This window comes from Rattus rattus, chromosome 3 (genome assembly GCF_011064425.1).
Source record: "Rattus rattus isolate New Zealand chromosome 3, Rrattus_CSIRO_v1, whole genome shotgun sequence".
Lineage (NCBI taxonomy): Eukaryota > Metazoa > Chordata > Mammalia > Rodentia > Muridae > Rattus > Rattus rattus.
Genome location: NC_046156.1, coordinates 1,316,603 through 1,338,329, shown reverse-complemented (window position 1 = coordinate 1,338,329; position 21,727 = coordinate 1,316,603). Strand labels below are relative to the sequence as shown.

Below are 21,727 nucleotides of genomic sequence, written 5' to 3'. Positions count from 1 at the left end.
TTTACTCTGAGATAGTGGCTGTCTTTGTCACTGAGGTATGTTTCCTGTATGCAGCAAAATGCTGGGTCTTCTTTGTGTATGCAGACTGTTAGACTATGACTTTTTATTGGGGAATTGAATCTATTGATTTTAAGAGATACTAAGGAATAGTGATTGTTGTTTCCTGTTATTTTTGTGTTTAGAGGTGACTCTCTTTGTTTGGGTTTGTTGAAAGAAGATTACTTTCTTGTTTTTTATTTATTTTTTTAATGTGTTCATTAAAACTCCCATATAGATCCAACCTAGAAATCCCTCATATGTGGGTAAGAAAGAAAAAAGATAAAGAAAAAAAAAGAAAAGAATCTTGTGCTTGTAAAATATACGATGATATTCTATCACTTGCTTGGTTAGAGTTACGCTAAGATTATTTTATATTATTTGTAGCTAATATAATGTGTTTTCGCCCTAATTTCTACTCAATCTCATTACCATATGTATAAAGGAAGGCAATTGATTTCCTTGAGTTTATTTTATACCCATGCACTTTCTTGGAGTTATTTATCAGCAGTAGCAGTTCTCTTGTAAAATTTTTAAAGTCGCTTATGTATCTTATTACATCATGCACAAACAGTGATACATATACTTCTTCCTTTTAAATTTGTAGGACCTGATCTACTTTTCTTGTCTTATTGCTGTAGCTATAAATTCAAGTAATATATTAAATAGACAGGAAAAGAGTGGAGACCCCTGTCCTTGATGCAAAAGGGTGGCATGATACCTAGAAGGTCTCTACCTTGTCAGAGGAAAAGGGCTTGGGGGAAGTCTCAGGATTCTGGGATGTGGGTCAAGATTTAAAATGTAAGTAAATAAATAAGGAACTATAATCTGTCCAAAAAATGATTAATTTACAAAATAATGGATACAATCAGTTTTAATATTACATTAAAATTGATATACTGATGTGAAGTGATGTATGTTGTCTCATATAAAGAAATATTGTTCATTATACTTTTTCAAAATAAAATGTGCCATCAGTTAATTGTTTTAACATATATGGTTAAATTTTATTCAAATTTGTATTTATCATGTTTTGTTTTGTTTTGTTTTTTGACTTTTTTCTCCATCTTCATTAAATTGGATATTTCTTATTTACATTTCAATTGTTAACCCCTTTCCACTTATCAATGAGTGCATACCATATGTGTTTTTCTGTGATTGGGTTACCTCACTCAGGATGATATTTTCCAGTTTCATCCACTTGCCTATGAATTTCATAAAGTCATTGTTTTTGATAGCTGAGTAGTATTCCATTGTGATTAAATTTTATTTAAATTTGTGTTTATCATGTTTTAATTTACCTGTTATAATGAAGTTATGCCATTTTATGACTTGTTCAAATTCCAGGTGGTGCGTTCTCAATATTTTTCTGTGTGTACATTGTTTCTTATGGCATACACTCTAAATGAGTGCAAATATAAATTAACTTTATAGATAAAACTGAATTTTAAATTTAATTTTAAATTTAAAAACTGAATTGCTTAAATTATACATAGCAATGTGAATAATTACATTAACATTTATTTAATATGTATGAACAATGGGGGCTGAAAATGTAAGACTATGCTCAGAAAGACCCTTTCTCTGGAAGAGACAGTAATAAATGATGACAAAGTCTCTTTCCTACAAAGGACAAAAAACAGACTTAGAAACCTGAAGGAAACCACAAAAACAAAGACAAATTAGTCTGAGAAACACTGCAGTGACTTTCATTAAATTAACATACAGAATAGGGAGGAGGCTTGTGAGAAGACTTCCAGTCATTTAACTCTCCTCTAATGACCTCAATATTTGTGAAGATTTCAGCAGGCACCAACAGAGGGGAAAGAAGGAGAGCATTGCCAATGGTCAGCTGTACAGAGTTCCCACACAATAGCACAGCAGTTACAGGGGCAAAATGACTTGAAGAAAAATTTAAATCTCTGCGTTTCTGTGCACCAACTTGGTTTACAGGATACGAACAAGAATGTAAAGAGGAAAGGAATTGTGCTGCTTAAACCCATTTAATCTCAGTGTAGAATCATGGTCCTTCTAATGAGTGGATAATGTGGACATATACCTTCAAATAAAAAAAAAAAAAGAAATTGAGTTTATTCCCCTGGTTTTATAATTGTAAGAAGTGACTTGCTATTTCTGTGTATTCAAATCAATTTTAATATTACAGAGAAATAACATTTTACCAAGAGAGTAAAGCAGTTAATTAAATGTTATTTAAAATGCATACACATCTAAAGAGGACAATAGTTTTGGGTAACATGGTGTGTTGAAAGGAAAAATGACTATGAGATGGGAAACAGGATGAGGCATGAAAAAATAAGCAATTGTCTTGTCAGAGATGATTATCAAGGCTTTTTTTTTTAATTTATAACACAGAGTGAAAGAGGGATTGCCATTTTCTGAGGAAAATACAGAACATTTCCTATGAGATTTCAGCACATCAGAGGGCAGGGCAAGGAGAGCAGCAGGAGGAGAGAGCAACAAGCACTGGGTAATCTGAGCATGTGCTTCTCCAGCACCATTTGTCTTCCACACCCAGGTCAGCAACAGTCCCCAGACTGCTGGCTACTGCCACAGCAGCCACTGCTGCCACAGCAGCCACTGCTGCCACCACTGCTACAGCATCCAGAGCTGTGGCGATGGCGACGGAGAGATCTGCGGGGTCTGTGGTGGCTCAGGCAGCAGCCTCCACCCCCAGAGCTGCAGCAGCCCCCAGAGCTGGAGTCACAGCAGCCCCCAGAGCTGCAGCAGCTCCCAGAACCCAGGCTACAGCAGGAAGACACAGGGGGGCACTTGGGAGGACATTTAGGGGGGCACTTTGGAGTCTGGCACTTGGGAGGGCACTTGGCAGGGGGCTGGCACTGCTGCTGGCTCTGCTGGCAGGACATCTCAGCTGTGGATGTTCAGGACCTGTGAGAGAGTCATATATATACTATATGATATATACATCAGACACCAGACAATGTTGTAATTTGTCCAGTGCTGGCCCCACAGAAGCATTAGTGATCACCATAGAAACACCATCAATAGTCACTTCCTTTGTAATATGATCAGATTATCACATCCTGTTCATTTGGTCTTTAAACATCAGGAATCATGCACATGACATACAGTTATCTGAAATTCAGCAGCACTAAATAAATAACTGGTGACACTTAGATAGGTTTGCTGTTTTTAATCTTCATACATGCAAGTGTCTGCACTATTTCTGAGATAACTTTTGTTGGGGAGAGTACAATAATAACATATAGGAGAGTATAATTTATGGTCAGTATCTGAAAGGACCCTCTAGCCCACTTAGGGAACAAGCTCAGCCCATGACAGAAAAATATGTAAACCCTGTTCAGACCACCTAGGAATACTAGCTTATGATGTTAGATGAGAGGTCAGATGTATCCCAATTACCATCTGCTCTGGATAAGTGTAGAAATGCCAGTGTCATATTGGTCACAGAAATATGTGAACAGATCCCACAAACAAGGCTTTATTTTCCCAAGCCAAACTGAGACCCTCTTGACTTTCCTTGCTCTAGATCTTCAGTGCCAGGAAACGTAACCATTTTAATCAGAACATCAATTTCCCCTGGCAACCTGTCTAGATGCACACTTATCTGTTCTGAATGTCCCATCCTAAGCAGCCCTATAATCTGAAGGTACCTAGTGCTCCCCAGAGCCAAAATACGCAAAGATTTTCAGTGCTTCTTACTATCAATGCTGTGCCTAATGTCTGTCAAGCGACCATTGTCTAAACCCTGAGCTTTACCATGTTTCATGATATATCAATATAGCCACAAGGAGGAAGGATCCTTCCAAGTGCCATTCCAGCTCCAATGTCTCACCTCTGTAGTCTCTGTCCTTAATTCCAGTGGACACTTACCAAGATGAGCGGTAGCAAAAGATCTGTGGTTATCTCAACCAGTGAGTGGATGGAAGAGTCCAGTCCACAGGTCCTTTTTATTCTGACCCTGCGCTCTGTGTCAGCCTGTGAGACAGTGACTAGAGCTGGGACGTCCTGCCTCCTGACATTTACATACTTTTGTGACAGATCATGACAAGTTATGCCTCATCAGCCTTCCTCTTTGCAGGCAATGCAAGCTGCATCTTTCGTAGAGCATAATGTAGGAATGACATGAGGAAGTATATTCATAGATCCGTAAACTCAGCGTTCCTACAGAGTATCTGCATTAGGCACAACTTATTTCCTCATCATCCTCCAGTTCTGCTGCTTCTTACTGTAATATGTGCCAATGATAGACCATGCTGAGCTAATAAACCCTTAAAGATTCCTGCATGTCTGCTTCCATTCTGGTACTCTAACAGTTGTGCCCATGTAGGTGCACTTTAGACTTCTGCAGCAATAAATCCCTGCATATTGGGTCTAGCTCACAACACTCAAGACATGCTGAGGTGTCATTATGAAAGTATTTTTAGTCAGTATCATTTCCCACTTAAACAACAACCATGGAACAGTAAAGGTAATATTTATGGGAATATAAGAAAATCAATGAAATTTCAAGACATGGATAAAAGAAAAAGAGCATCCAACAAACATGTGCAAAGCGATAAATATGTGGTCGGTAATATGCAGTTTAAACACATCAATTGAGAGATAGCTCATCAGTGAAGAATGCACACTGCTCTTGAAGAGGATCTGAGATTTATTCATCGCACCTATGTAGGGCAACTCGGGACAAATTGTAACTCTAGATTCAGAGCATGTAACACCCTTTTTTATTTAACTATAATGGTATAATCACTCTCTAAAACAAACATGTACACACAAAGACACACAGGTCTACATACTTATCAAATAAAACAGACTCACACACACCGTCTCAAACACAAACACATAAAAACAAAATTCAAATATATTTTAATATATTTAAATATATTAAATATAAAATAAAAACATTTGCCTTGGAAAGAATAATTAAAAACTGCTGACTCAGACAGATAAAAACAGCTACAGCCTAACAGAGGATGGAAGCCGTAGCCTCTTATGGAAGAACAGGAAAAAGGATTGTGGGCTTCCACTGGGATAGAGACTCAACAGGAATCAACTAACCTGGACACGTGTGGCTTTCAGAGATTGAAACACCAACCAAAGAACATAGATGCTCTGTACCTACGACTTCATGCACAGATGTAGCAGATGTACAGCTTGGTCTCCAAGTGGATCCCAAAGAACTAGAACAGGAGCTATCCCAAAAGCAGTTGCCAGTATGAAGGATCTGGTACTCTAGCTGGACTAACATGTGTGGCCTCAGTGGAATAGGAAGCACCTAGTCATACAGAGACTTGAAGTGTCAGGGTTTGGGGATACCCAGAGCATACCCTCATGAAGAGAATTACAGTAGGATTATGGGGGTGGGTGAGTTGACTATGAGGGGAGCAGTTTTCAGGATCTAAAGTAAATATGGAAAAAAGTTAAATGTAAAAATATGAAAATATTCAATACATGATATATATGAAGAGGTCAAAAGAAAAGCCACAACTTTTTAAAATAATATGCCCTAATAATAATAAAGTGGTGGTTGATACCAGAGAGAATAGGTTTCTTTATTTTTGTCTGTTTCATTGCATTTGTCTTAGAAAATATTTTTATATTAGATTTTTCATGAATATGCACCTAATCCTACTTTAGATATTTGCTACTCTGGTTTTAATATTTCAATGTTGCTGGATCTATAGAAGCTATCAGATATCTCTCATGGAAATTGAATGTGATTACTGGTAATGTCAGATGTCACATTACTAAGAACAAAGTTAGGAAAAGGGTTAATATGGTGTTGAAAGAATGATGTTGACCACCTATAAAAATACAGTCAGTGTACTTCTGCATATGAGACAAAACAGCTAATGGGCCATATGAACTCCCATGAATATCTACAGCAAACTCATTAGCATAGACTTGTTCAACATTTTATGTCACTTAGAGAAATAAAGACCTTTATGAAATCAACCGCTTTCAGTATTTCATCTGAAACGTTGTCCTTCCTGCTCTCGAATTTATTTTTAGGTGAATGACGTGATTTTTGGCTCTTTGTTTATGATTTTTCCTAAAATGTATATTGTAACTTTAGAAGCCTTAATAATGTAGCTTGATTCCATCTTTCTTTCTTTAATCTCTGATACTTTGGGGGTTAATGTTTTTTCTTATAATCCCTAATTGAACACATTTGTCCTGTACACATTTGGTGATGTATAAGTCTTTCACTACCATCTTCATTGATCCATCAGCTTAGGAACAGATATTCCTAAAGACTCGGATCATGCTAATGGAACCTAACCTCTGAGTCAGACTGAGGTATGTGTGATCACATGACCTTGAAAAGTTAGTCACTGCTTCATATGGGTTGACTTTATGCTTCTGCTCAGGTTGTTACAGTAGCCCTAGTTACTGGGAGAGGTCAGGAACTGATCCCTGATTTATCCAGTGGCAGTTATGCCAAGCTCACCTTGGGATTTCTAGGATGATGTGGCTAAGATAGCAGCTAGTCCACATTTCTGCCTCTGGGCAAGACAACACCCAGGTCCTCAGCTGACTTGCCTGACCATAGGGATGTATGAGTAGCATGCTTGCTGGAAGAAGACTGGAATCTAGGTTTCAGTGTGATCTTGGGAGACTTAAACTTCTAGCCAATGTGAATACCATAGGTAGTCAACTGTGAGCAGACAGAGGTCTTCAGTGATGAGGTGTTTCCTGTGAGGCACAGCAACTAAGAAGCCCAAGGTTTTAGTTGCTGCATTGCTTTTGGTTATCCAACTTCTCTATAATTACACTCAGGATCTACACAATGGGAAGAAAATCATGACTGGTATTGAAATCTAGACAACTGTCCAGGGCCAGTGAGGTAGTAAATCTTTCAGGAAAACTTACCATAATCACATTACTTCAGTAGCATAATCCCCAATTGCACTCTAAATATCTGTCCCTATACCCCACAGAAAAGTGTAGTCTCCATGCCCCATTAAGAAAAACTATCTTTTAAAAAGAGGCCTTTATAGAAAACAACAGCCATTCAAAAGTCAGACTGAGAAGATCAGTTCTAACAGATAGATCTACATAACAACTTTAGCACTAAGTTCATTTGTCTTTGTGGAAGAGCAAGTGAATAAATTGTAAGTGTTAGAAGTTAAGTGAGTTTGCTGTAAGAATGTATCTCCCTGTAATATAATGGGCTAGGTACATAAATTCTCATAAGTTTGGCTGCCTAAACATGAGCTAAACAATAACAATAAATATTCAGAAGTATACAGAGGAAAACCCTTGAGATATGTGCCCTACAGAAAGGACTACAGGAGACTAAGAAATCCTGAGAGCAGAAAAAAATATTTTCCCTGAGGAGGAGCATATCAATAAGTTATCCAGTACCAAATAGTTGCCTATAAAATGCACAAACAAATAACTTTATATTGACTGAGAAATTTAAATTTAGGAATGCATTTAGTTAAATGCCTGAAATAACAATTACAGAGAAAAAAGAGACCAAGAATTTGAAAAGGTTCAAGGAGGGAAGAATATGTTGTGGTGGCTACGGCAATAAAAGAAAATAGGAAAACAATGTAAATGCATTGTAATCTCAATATTAATAAAAGTGCTACATTGCATGTAATATTAAAAATTACCAGAAAACTACATAAGAACACAACAAAATACAACTGTAAAATACTTTCAATAATGAGCTCACACAAACAGTTTGTTCCTAAATGTAACACATAAACCACAAATTTTCAATAGTGGGTACTATTGCTCTACAAAATATGTAGGTGACCCTCATGCTATCTATGCCACTATTGCGCCAGTAAGGCATTTATGCCATACCTGTCATGTTGTAGCTTTCTGGGGTCACAGCTCGTTAATATTTATGAAACGTTTTTAACCTAGCCAACAAAAACTAGCATAGCATGTCCTTAGACCATTAAAGGTATCATTCGGTACCAATGTGTTTCTTTATTCACTGTAAAAGAATGGTGGTGCTTTCACCAAGGGTCTAAAACATCAACTTTGGGTGCAAGCCCAAAACAATTACATAGTTTACATTAGTAGTGCTATCTCTGGAATAGATTTGACCAACAACGTGAGGTGAATATATGAGCTTAGTTCTGGACCTATACCACACTGTAGTGTATTTCAGAGAAACATTTTTCATCACTGGAATAATACATACATATGCATATTTACTCATGGCATTATTAGCATCTATTATATTAGATGTTTTTGTATCCATGCCTCACTGTTGTCTCCTCCTACCTTTGTTGTTGTGAATTTAGAAGTAGCTACAGCAGAGGCTCTTGAGGGAATTAGTTGATGGAAGAAAAAGTGAGTATTGTAGAACTCCAGGAATCCATGAGACAAAAATAATCAAATAATAAAAGTTACATTAAAATAGTGAAAATGAATCACATTAGGGAAATTGTATCATTGTGGTATGTTTGATTACATGGATGCAAGAATTCTGAATCAACTGCTAAACAATAAAAGCAGTAGGGTATATGAACAGGCACTGGCACACAGTTGTGATACTCGTCTCCAATAGGGCCAAAGGGTTTCAGAAAAGTTAAATGATGTTTAACTTCATGGCCCTTGTGATGAGGAACCTAGCAAAAGAAAACATGCATCAAACATTAAATAAATTGGGAGTTATTTCATTAAGTCTTGAGAATAAGATAAGGGTATACCTTTTCTCTACGCTTCAATTTTTAGCTAGAAGCTAGAGAGAGAGAGAGAAGGAAGGAATGCATTCAGGCTTAAATATATGAAAAAAGCATACCACTGCTGAAATGCCATAAAATGACCCTGGAAAAAGCTCCTATAAAGTGATTTATAATTCAATATTTCAAATTCAGTAGCATCGCTATAAGGGAATATACTATTAAAGAACTCAGGAAACATCCATTTTTCATTGTAGAAAAAAAAACTAGGAACCCTGTGAAATAAAGAAAAACAAGCAGGTGAATAGTTCTATGCTGATATTTTATCACACTGAAGAATGGCATTAAAGACAACAATAATGAAGGGAATGCTGTCCACTTACCTATTAATAGAATTAATATTGTTAAATTATTACAAAAATTATAAACATAAAAACATTATGGAAAGCATTCTTTAATCCTCAACAAAAATAGCACATAGACATTTTAAGTAAAATTTTTAAAAGTAATCATAATATTTACATGGAATTGAAAAGAGCATACACCAACAAAGAAATGAAGCATGCAAAGCACAATGCAAAAAGTATCAAAATAAATACCGTCAAATTATATTCCAGAATTAGCTCGTTATATTTATCAGTATAAATTACTGGAAACTGCAAGAAAATTATGTGTACATCAGTAAATTAGGCTTTAGTCCACAGAAATAAATCAATACAGGGACAGACAATCAATGACAAAAGTGTCAATGACATATATTGAAGAAGAGACTGCCTCTTCAGTACTGGGACAGCAAAAGATGGAAATTCTCATCGACAAGAGAAAAAAACCACACCTGTTTCACTTACACTGCACCAAATCAACTCTACTCTAATGTTGATTTCATGTACAAGAGCTAAGACTAACGACTACTGAACACAACAAGGCAAACACAGGCTTCAAAGCAGAGAAATAAGCAAAGACTTTCTAAAACAAAACAAAAACAAACAAACAAAAGATCAAAACCAATAAAAAATTTCATCTTTTACAAATAGGAATGATAAAGGTTGAGGCTGACTTCAAAGTGCATTCTAGGCAAATGGAGGAGGCAGGAAAGGGGCAGCTAACAGAATGAAAGAAAACTGTGGAACAGTATAACTTGGAGGAGAATTAGTGCCTAGACAACACAAAGAAGTAAAGGATTACCATGAAATCATGCAACTAATAAAAGGGAAACTGAAAACCGGTACTCTAAAGGAAAAATGACCAGTGATATATGGAAAATGTTTAGTGTTTTTAGTCATCAGGAACATGAAAAAGAAGCAAGAACCTGATGTTCAGATTTCAGCTCACAGCAATCATCATGGCCACCATCAGGAGAGCCAATGGCAAGAAGTGCTGGTGAGGATGGTGGTGAAAAGAACCTCAATACACAAACGAGAATTGCCTTTGGATCCAGTTACACCAATTTCAGGTATGCCAAAGAAAACAGAGTGACCAGACCACAGTGACACCTACATGACAGCTAACATGTAGAACCAATCTAGAAATCCCTCAAAGGTGGGGAAAAAGGAAAAGAGAAAAAGAAAAGAAAAATATGTTGCACTTGTACAAAGGAACGTTATTCTTTCACTTGTTTTGTTAGAATTGCACTAAGATATTTTATATTATTTTTGGCTATTGTGATTGTTTTCCCCCTAATTTCTTTCTCAACCCCATTAATATTTCTATAAAGGAAGGCTATTGATTTCTTTGAGTCAGTTCTATATCCAGTCACTTTGCTGAAGTTGTTTATCAACTGTAGTAGATCTCTAATAAAATTTTTGTGGTTGCTCATGTACTCTATCACATTATGCACAAACAGTAGTACAATTACTTGTTCCTTTTAAATTTGAAGCACCTGTTCTACTTTTCTTGTCTTATTGCTGTACCTCAAACTTCTAGGACTATATTGAATAGACAGGGAAAGAGTGGGCACCCCGTCCTTGTCCCAGATTTTAGTGGAATTATTTCAAGGTACTCTTTATTTAGTTTGATGTTGGCAATTGTCTTGGTGTATATTGCTTTTATTATGCTTAGGTATGTGCCTTGAGTCCCTAATCCCTCCAGCACTTATAACATGAAGGGGTGTTGGATTTTCTCAAAGTCTTTTTCAGTATCTAATAAGATATTCCTGTGATTTTTTTCTTTCATTTGGTTTGTATAATGGGTTATACAAGAAATTCATGTCCCTGAAGAAGAAAATTGAAGAAGGTATCAGAAAATGGGAAGATCACCTACCCTTATGGATTGGAAAGAGAAAAGGTCCACCTTAGCCAAATCATTCCACATGTTCAATGCAATTTGCATCAAAAATCCAACACAGGATTTTACAGACCTTTAAAGAGCAATTCTCAATTTCATATGGAAATACAAAAATAAAAAAGAAAGAAAGAAAAGAAGAAGAACTGAGACTAGAGAAAACAAACAATACTGAATAATAAATTGACCTGGAGAAATCACTATGCCTGACCTCAAGCTGTACTACACAGGAATAGTGGTAACAAAAATACATACATACATACATACATACATACATACATACATACATACATACATACATACATGCATACCTAAGAAGAAAGATTACCTGCATGCTATTGGTACTGAAACATCCAGGGTAATTAATAAAATTTAATCAAAGATTGAGAAATAATCCTACACAATTATGAACACTTGATTTATTACAAAGAAGCAAAAAAATAAAAAAAGTGTACAAAGGAAATAGTACTGCATGCAGGAGAACGCAAAAAGGTCTATATCACACTGTATAAAACTCAAGTACAACTGGATCAAGAAACTGAACATAAAACCAGGTACACTAAATTTAATAGAAAAGAAAGAGGGAAATAGTCTTGAAGTCATTGGTATAGGAAAAAATTTTATGAACAGAAAAGGTACTAAGATCAACAATTCATAAATGTTACTCCATGAAACTGAAAAGCTTTTGTAAGGCAAAAGGTACTGTCTTTAGGACAAAGTGGTAGGTTACAGATTAGGAAAAGACCTTCAGCAACTCTACATCTGACAGAGGATTAATATCAAAAATATATAAAGAACTCAAGAAGTTGAACACCAACAAACCAAGCAATACAATTAAAAACTAGTTCTACAATGCTAAGCAAGGGAATATTTAAGGAGGAACCTCAAAGGGCCAAGAAGCATTTAAAGAAATCTTCAAAATCTTTAGTTATCAGGAAAATTCAAATCAAAATGACCCTGAGATTCTATCCTACAACAATCAGTAAGGCTAAGATCAAGAAGTCAAGTGACAGCATATGCTGGCTAGGTTGTGGAGAAAGGCAGACACCCCTCCCTTTCTGGTGGATTTGCAAACTTGAACAACTACTTAGGAAATAAATTTAGCATCTTCTCAGAAAACTAGAAATAGTTCTACCCAAAAGATGCTGCACCAAACCACAAGCACATGTCCTCCATGATGTTCATAGCAACCTTATTTGTAATATTCAAAATCTACAAACATCACAGATGTCCCAAATCCAAAGAATGGGTACAGAAAATGGAGTTCATTTACCCATTGGAATACTAGTCAGCTATTTTAAACAAGGACAGCATGAATTTTAAATGGAATTAGAGAATATCATCCTGAGAGAGGTAACACAGTCTCAGAAGGAAAAGCGTGGTATATACTCACTGGGAACTGGATATTAGCCATAAAGTACAAGAAAGCAGTGATGCACCCACAGAACTTAAAGAGGAAGAAAGGCCCAAGTGAGGACGCTTGAATCCAGCTTAAAGGGGGAAATATTAGTCATAGGAGGCAGAAAGAGGGAGAGATCTAGTTGTTAGAGGGGATGGGAAAGGAAGTACTGGGAGAGGATCAGGTGTGGGAAGAGACAAGACAGCCAGTGGACCAGGAGAATGAATGGAAATATGTGTCTTCCTATGGTGGAGGTGAGGGAATTAGTAGTCCTGGGATAGGTTAGACTCCTAGTACTCAGTGTGGGTGACCTACATCAAGATGCCTTATAGTGGGGACATGGAAACTGAAATACCCTTGCAGACCCTTCAGTAGAGGGATAATGACACAAACACAACCACAAAATTTTCTACCTAAAATTTGTTCAGTGTGAAAAGAAACAATGGCACAAGATAGAGCTTTGGCAAGCTTGAAGGAACTGCCAACCAATAACTTGCCCAACTTGAGACCCATCCCATAGGCAAACAGCAGACCCTGAATCTATTGATAATACAGATATACTTGCACACAGGAGCCTAGCATAGCTGTCCTCTGGGAGTCACTACCCAGCAGCTGACTGAAACAGATGCAGATACCTACATCAACATTGGACAGATGATGGAACCACTTTTGCAAGACTTGGGGGGTGGATTGCATCGTCTGTTTTGGATAAGAAGCTCACCCAAAGAGCTCTCAGAGACTGAGCCACCAGTCCAAGAACATATACTGGCTGGACTGAGACCCCTAGCACGCATATGGCAGATGTGTATCTGACAATCAATGTGGGTCTCCCAACAATTGGAACAGTCACTGTCCTTAAAACTATAGCCTGATTGTACAATACTTTTGACAATTGGTCTCTCTTGTATGACCTCAGTGGAAGATGATATTCCTAGTACTGCAGAGTCATGATGCAACAGGGTGGGTGATACCTAGACGGTCTCCACCCCGTCACAGGAAAACGGCTTGGGGGAAGTTTCAGGATACGGAGAGGTATGTGAGTATTTAAAACATAAGTAAATGAATAAGGATCTATAATAGTCCAAAAATTATTAATTAATTTGCAAGAAAATGGAGACAATACATTATAATATTACATTAAAAATTTGATATACTGAAATGAAGTGATGTGTTCTCTAATATAAAGAAATATTATTCATTATACATATTCAAAATAAAGTGTACTACGAGTTAATTGTTTTAACACATATTATAAAATTTTATTGTATTTTGTGTTTATCATATTTTCATTTACATTTTATAATAAAGTTATGCCCTTTTATGACTTGTTCAATTTGTATGTGGAGGGTTCTCAATGTGTACACGAATCTTTGTGGCGTATACTCTAAATAGTCTGCAAATATAATACAACTGTACATTTGAATTACTGAATTTTGTTTTGCTTCAATTATTCCAATAACATTTATTTATGAGAGGTGGACACTTGGGCCTGAAAGAGTAAGACAGTGCTCAGAAAGATGCTTTCTATAAAAGTGACAGTAATCAATGATGAAAAAAATTTCTTTCTTACTAAAAACAGAGAACAGAGTTAGAAACCTGAAGGAAACCACAAGAACAAAGACAAATTTGTCTGAGAAACCGTTCAATGACTTGTATTAAATTAGCACACAGAAGTAGGGAGGATGCACGTGAAAAGACTCCCAAACATTTAACTATCTTCTAATGAACTCAACATTTGTCAAGATTTCAGCAGTTACTAAGAGAGGGGAAAAGAATGAGAGCATTGCCATTGGTCAGCTGTACAGAGTTACCACATTATAACACAGCAGTTTCACCAGCAAAATGACTTGAAGAAAAATGTAAGTCTCTGTATTTCTGTGCACCAACTTGGTTTACAGGATACCAATGAGAATGTAAGGAGGAAAGGAATTGATTGACCAATGAGCTGCTTGGTCACATTTAATCTCTGTGTAGAATCATGGTCCTTCTTATGAGTGGCTAAGGTGGATGTGTACCTTCAAATTACCTGAAATTGAGTTTGTCCCCTGTTTTTTTTATTTGTGAGAAATGACTTGCTATTTCTACCTAATCAAAACAAGTTTAATATTACAAAGAGAAAAGAAGTTGTACAGATAGTGTATAGCAGTTAATATAACGTCATAAAAAACATACACATCAAAAAGAGGACAATAGCTCTGGGTAACATGTTCTGCTGCAAGAAAAGATGACTAAGAGATCAGAAATAGGATGAGCCATGAAAAAATAAGCAATCTTGTCAGGGATGATTAGATAGGCTTTTTTAATTTATAACACAGAGTAAAAGAGGGATTGCCATTTTCTGAGGAGAATACAGAACATTTCTCATCAGATCTCAGCCATTCAGAGGGCAGGGCAAGAAGGGAAGCAGAAGGAGAGAACAACAAGCATCGGTGAGTCTTCTGAGCATGTGCTCCTTCAGCATCATTTGTCTTAATCTTCCAAACCCAGGTCAGCAGCAGTCTCCAGACTGCTGGCTACTGCCACAGCAACCACTACTGCTGCCACAGCAGCCACTGCTGCCACCACTGCTGCCACAGCAGCCACCGCTGCTGCCACAGCACCCACTGCTGCCACCACTGCTACAGCATCCAGAGCTGTGGCGATGACGACGGAAAGATCTGCGGGGTCTGTGGTGGCTCAGGCAGCAGCCTCCTCCCCCAGAGCTGCAGCAACCACCAGAGCTGGAGCCACAGCAGCCACCAGAGCTGCAGCAGCCCCCAGAACCCAGGCTACAGCAGGAAGACACAGGGGGGCACTTGGGAGGACATTTAGGGGGGCATTTTGGAGGACACTTTGGGGTTTGACACTTGGGAGGGCACTTGGCAGGGGGCTGGCACTGCTGCTGGCTCTGCTGGCAGGACATCTCAGCTGTGGATGTTCAGGACCTGTGAGACAGTCAGAAATATATAAGACACCAGACAATGTGGTAACCTGTCCAATGCTGGCCCCACAGAAGAATTTGTGATCTTCATAGAAACACCATCAATAGTCACTCCATTTATAATATGATCAGATTGCCACATCCTGTTCATCTTGTCTTTGAACATCAGGAACCATGCACATCAGATAGAGTTATTTGAAATCCAGCAGCACTAAATAAATATTTGGTGATCATTAGTGAGTTTTGCTGTTCTTAATCTTCACAAATGCAAGTGTCTATACTATTTCCGAGATAACTAGTTGTTGGGGAGAGTACAATCATATACTGAAGGACAATATTGTTTATGGTCAGTATCTTGAAAACATTCTAGCACACATAGAGAGCAAGCTCAACCCATGACAAAATATGTAAACCCTATTCAGACCACTTAGGAATACTACTTCTTATTGTAAGATGAGAGGTCAGATGCATGCCAATTACCAACTGCTCTGAATAAGGATACAAAGGTCATTATCACACTGGTGCTATCCTACTAATCAGAGAAACATGTGGACAAATCCTAGAAACAACACTTTTTCCCCAAGCCCAACTGAGACCCTGTTGATTTTCCTTGCTCTAGCTCTTCAGTGCCAAGGAATGTAATCATTTTCTTCTGAATATCAATTACCCCCCATAACCTGTCTAGATGCACAGTTATCTGTGTTGAATGTCCCATCCTAAGCAGCCCTATAAGCTGAAGGTACTTAGTGCTCCCCAGAGCTAAATAACACAAAACTTTTCAATTCTCTGAGTATCATGGCTGTACCTAGTGCCTTTCAAAGCCACCATGGTCTAATCCCACAGACTTAACCATGTGTTATGATATACCAATGTGGCCAAAAGGAAGAAGGACCCTTCCCAGTGCCTCTCTAGCTCTAATCTGGCTCCCTCTGAAGTCTCTGTCCTTAATTGCAGTGGACACTTACCTAGATGAGTGGTAGCAAAAGATCTGTGGTTACCTCAGCCAGTGAGTGGATGTAAGAGTCCAGTCCACAGGTCCTTTTATTCTGACCCTGGGCTATGTCCCAACCTGTGAGACAGAGCCTGGAAATGAGATGCCCTGCCTCCTGACACCCACATGGTTTTATGACAGATCATGAGAAGATATAACTCATCAGCCTTCCTCTTTGCAGGCAAGGCAAGCTGCATCTTTCTTAGAGCATGACTTAGACATGGGATGAGGAAATGTATTCCTAGATCCTTAAACCCAGCATTTCTACAGAGTATCTGCATTAGCCACAGCTTATTTCCTTATCATTCTCCAAATCTGATGCTTCTTACTGTAATATGTGCCAATGGTAGGCAATGCTAAGCTAATAAAACCTTAAAGAAAATTGCATGTTGCTTCCTTTCTGGTACATTGACAGCTGTGCCTTTTTGGGTGAACTGTAGACATCTAGAGCAGTAACACCCAGCATGGTAGATCTAGCTCAGCACCAAGATGTTGCAGTGTCCTTCTGAAAGTAGTTTTAGCCACTGATATTTCCCACTTAAACTACTGCCACGGAATACTAAGGATACTATTTTTGGGAATATATGAAAGTCAATGAAATTTCAAGACATGGATAAAAATGTATCAAAGAAACAGCACATCCTCTTATATATTTCCCAACAATCATCTGCAAAAAGCTAAAAAAAGTGGTGGGTAATATGCAGTTTAAACACATCAATTGAGAGATAGAACACGAGTGGAGGATGCACACTGCTCTTGAAGAGGACCTGAGATTGATTCCTAGCACCCAAGTGGGGCAGCTCAGGACCAATTTTCATTCTAGATTCAGAACATATAACACCCTCCTTTTCACACTCAAAAAACCTGTACACATAAACAAACAGGTATACACAGTAATTAAATATAACAGACAAACAGACAGACAGGCAGACACATACACATTCATAACAGTCTCAAACACATGCACATGAAAACCAAATTCAAGTATATTTTAACATATTTAAATCTACTAAACATTAAATATTTGCCTTGGAAAAAATAATTAAAATCAGTTCACTCAGACATATAAAAACGACCTCAGCCTACCAGAGGATGGAACCTGTGGCCTCTTATGGAAGAATAGGAAAAAGGGTTGTGGGTTTCCAATGGGATAGAAACTCGACAGGAGGACTAACAGAATCAACTAACCTGGACACTTGTGGCTTTCAGACACTGAAACACCAATGAAAGAACATGCATGGGTTGGACATAGGCCTTCATGCACATATGTAGCAGACATACAGCTTGGTCTCCAAGTGGGTACCAAAAAACTGGAATAGGTTCTATCCCAAAAGCAGTTGTCTATATGCAGGATATGTTATTCTAGTTGGGCTCCTATGTGTGGCCTCAGTGGGAGAGGAAGTTCCTAGCCTTATATAGACCTGAAGTCCCAGACATTGATGATACCCAGGGCCCCCACATGTTTTAAAGAATAGAAGAAGAGGACTACAGTAGGATTGTGGGGGGGTGTGAGGTGAATATGAGGGGAGTAATTATCAGGATCTAGAGTAACTATGGAAGAAAATTAAATTAAATAAAAATAAAATGATGAAAATATTCAATTCATAATATATATTGAACAAAAGGAAACCCAAATTTTTCCAAAACAATATGCCTTAATAGTAATAAAGTGGTGGTTGTTACCTGAGAGAATACGTTTCCCTATTTTTATCTGTTTCATTGCATTTGTCTTAGAAAATACTTTTATATTAGGCTTTTCATGAATTTGCATCTAATCCTCCTTTACATATATGCTTCTATGGTTTTAATGTTTCAACGTTGCTGTATTACAGAAGTCATGAAATATATCTCAGGGAAATTGAATATGATTACTGGTAATGTTAGGTGTCACATTACTAAGAAGAAAGCCAGGAAAAGGGTTAATATGGTATTGAGAAAATGATATTGATCACCTATAAAAATACAGTCAGTTTACTCCTACATATGAGACAAAACAGTTAATAGACCATCTGCACTCCCAAGAATAACTACAACAAACCCACTAGCAAAGACTTGCTCAGCACTGTATGTTATTTAAGAGAAATAAAGGTCTTTATGACATCAATGGTTTTTGCCACATCATCTGAAATATTGTCCCTTCTCCTTTCAAATTTGCTCTTAGATGAATGATATGAATTTTGTCTCTTTGTTTATTACAACCTTAGGTAACTTAATAATATAGCTTGATTCTAGCTTTCTTTCTTTTGATCTATGATGTTTAATGTAATCATGATGAATTCCTTAAACGTTTAGGAGGTTTATGTTTTTTCTTATAATCCCTAATTGAACACATTCATCCTGCACACATTTGCTGATGGGCACTACCATCTTCACTGATGTCTAAGCTTAGGAACAGATATTCCTAAAAGTTGGATCGCCCTTTGATCCTTTGAGACAGAGTGAGGTATGTGTGGTCACATGACCTTGAAGAGTCAGTCACTGTATCATCTGGGCTGACTTATTCTCCTGCTCATATTGTTACAATAGCCTTAGTTACTGGGAGAGGTCAGGAACTGATCCCTGATTTATCCAGTGTCAGTTATGCCAGGCTCACCCTGAGATCTTTAGGATGACGTAGCTGAAATGGCAGCTACTCCACATTTCTGCCTCTGGGCAGGCAACACCAAGGTCCTCAGCTGACTTGCCTGACCATAGGTATGTATGAGTAGGAAGCTGGAAGAGGACTAGAATCTAGCCTTGAGTGTGATCTATGTATACTTATACCTCTAGCCAATGTGAACATAATGTCTGGGACACTGGACAGATTGAGGGCTTCAGTTATTAGATGATTCCTGTGAGGCACAACAAGGTGAATCAAGACGGAGAAGCCCAAGGTTGCAATTGTGGAATAGTTTGTTGTTATCCAACTGCTCCCTAATTTCAATTAAGATCAATGGGAGGAAAATCATGCCAGGTACTAAAACCTAGACAGCTATCCAGGGCCTATGAGTTCATAAACCTTTGAGGAAAACTCACCACAATCACATTACTTCAGCAGCATAATCCCCAACTTCACTCTAAATATCTGTCCCTATACCCCACAGAAAAGTGCAGTTTTCAATCCCCATTAAGGAAAACTCTCTTCAAAAGAATAGTCCTTAACGAAAACCATGGCAATTTGAACTGCAGATGGAGAGGACCAAATCCCAACAGGTAGGTCTGTATAACAACTTCAGCAACTGAGGCTCAACTGTCAGTACCTAAGAGCCAGTGAAAATCTTGTAAGTCCAGATCAGAGCGTTTGCTGTAAGAATGTGTGTCCCAGTAGTACAATAGGTTAGATCCGTAAAATCTCATAAACTTGGCTGCCTAAAAATGATCTGAATAAGAACAACTACAATAAACATTCCAAAGTATACAGAGGAAGGCCCTTGAGCACCTGCCCTATAGATAAGACTACAGGCAACAAAGGAATCCTGAGAGCAGAAAAAATATTTCTCCCTTGGGAAGAGCATATCAATAAATTATCCAATATCAAATTGTTACCTATAAAAATGTACGTACAAATAATTTTATACTGACTGAGAAAGTTAAATTTAGGAATGTGTTTTAATTGTCTTGAACAACATTTGCAAGAAAAAAAAAGAGAGTGATCAAGAATTTGAAAAGGTTCAAGTAGGGATGTATATATGGTAGAGGCTACAGCAATAAAAGGAAATAGGAAGACAATATAGATTAATACTAATTAATCTCAATATTTAATAAAACTGCTACATTATATGTAATTTAAAAATTACCAGAAAGCTACATAAGGACACAGTAAAATATAACTGAAAAAGCAATTTTCATAGTGAGCTCAAACAGTAACATTCCATTTCTCAAGTAATGTATAAAGCCCAAATTTCTTAGTGGATATTATTCCTCCAAGGAAGAAGTTGGTTACTCTCATAATATCGATGCCACTATTGAACCAAGGAGTCCATTACACCATCCCTGTCATTAGTGTCGCTCTCTGGGTACACAGTCAGTTAATATTTTTGAAGAGATTTTTATCTTACCATCGGACAGAAATTTGCATAGCATGTTTTTACACTATTAAAGGTATCCAGCAGGTTGTTTCTTCCCCCATCAGTACCAATGTGTTTTCCTATGCACTGTAACAAAAATAACTGGATCTTTCATCTAAAGGGTCTTAAATATCAACCCATGGGCACAGCCCAAAGCAATTGCAGTGCTTTATATTCTTTTCATTATCTCAGGAACAGATTGACCAACAATATGCATATCTCAGCTGAGTTGTGAACCTATCCTATGCTGTTCTGAATTTCAGAGAATCATTTTACCCTGGTGATAGTAATACACACATATACATATTTCCACATGGCATTATTAAACATCTATGTGTTAGATTTTTTTCTACCCTCCCCTCACTGTCCTCTTCTCCCACTTCTGTCCTTTTGAATTTAGAAGATGATATAGCAGGGGCTCTTAAATGACATAGTGGGAGGAATAAAGGCAGATATCCTCACACTTGAGGAAATCCATGAGCCAAAATATAACCAAGAAATGACAATTATATTAAATTATCGAAAATGAAGCACATTTAAGCACTTGTATTATCATGGTTGGTGTGATAGTATGGATGAACAGATTTTGAAACAATTACAAAACAGTAAATACATTAGAGCATAGAAATAGACTTAGGCACACAGTTGTGATACTAATCTCCCTTGACGTCAAAAGGGCTACAGAGCAATGAAACCTCATTCACAGCCAATGTCATGAAGATTCTAGAAAAAGCAAGGATATATCAAACAGGGTGTGAATGAGATTATTTCATTAAAACTTGAGAATATGCAAGGGTGTGCATGTTCTCTACTCTTAAATTTGTTGCAGGAAGTCTGAGAGGAGGGAAGGAGAGAATCAGGTTAAAAATTAGGGAAAAAATGACCACTGTTGAAATGCCCTAAAATGAACCAAGAAAAAGGCCTTATACAATGTTTTACAAGTTTGATAATGCAAGTTCAGTAGCATCAATAAAAGGGAAAACTGTATATACCATTAAAGAACTCAGGAAACATCCTTTTTCTATTGTAAAAGTTCAAAAATAAGAATGCTGTGAAATAAAATAAAGGAGGCAAAGAGTTCTACACTGATACTTTATGACACTGAAGAAAGGCATTGGAGACAACATGTAAGATGGAAAAGCTTCCAACTTACATACTAAGAAAGTTATTATTGTGAAAATAATTATATTATAGAAAGTAGTGTCCAAATACAATTCAATCTACACCAAATACAGCACAATAGAAATTTCAACTGAAATTTAAGAAAGCAAACACAATACTTATGTAAAATTGAAAAGAAAATACACCAACAAAGAAAGCACCATGCAAAGAATGAAATGAACAATGCAAAGAGTATCACAATAGATACCTTCAAATTATATTTCAGAACTAGCTTGTTATATT

The 21,727-nt window shown here is 37.3% G+C and overlaps 1 protein-coding gene across 1 annotated transcript; it reads right to left on the bottom strand.

The window, feature by feature from the left end:
* Positions 1 to 14,854: 14,854 nt before the first annotated feature.
* LOC116895200 (late cornified envelope protein 1C-like) lies at positions 14,855 to 15,268 on the bottom strand. Its single transcript, XM_032896540.1, has one exon. It carries the CDS (start codon positions 15,266 to 15,268, stop codon positions 14,855 to 14,857), a length of 414 nt encoding a protein of 137 aa, XP_032752431.1.
* Positions 15,269 to 21,727: the final 6,459 nt, after the last annotated feature.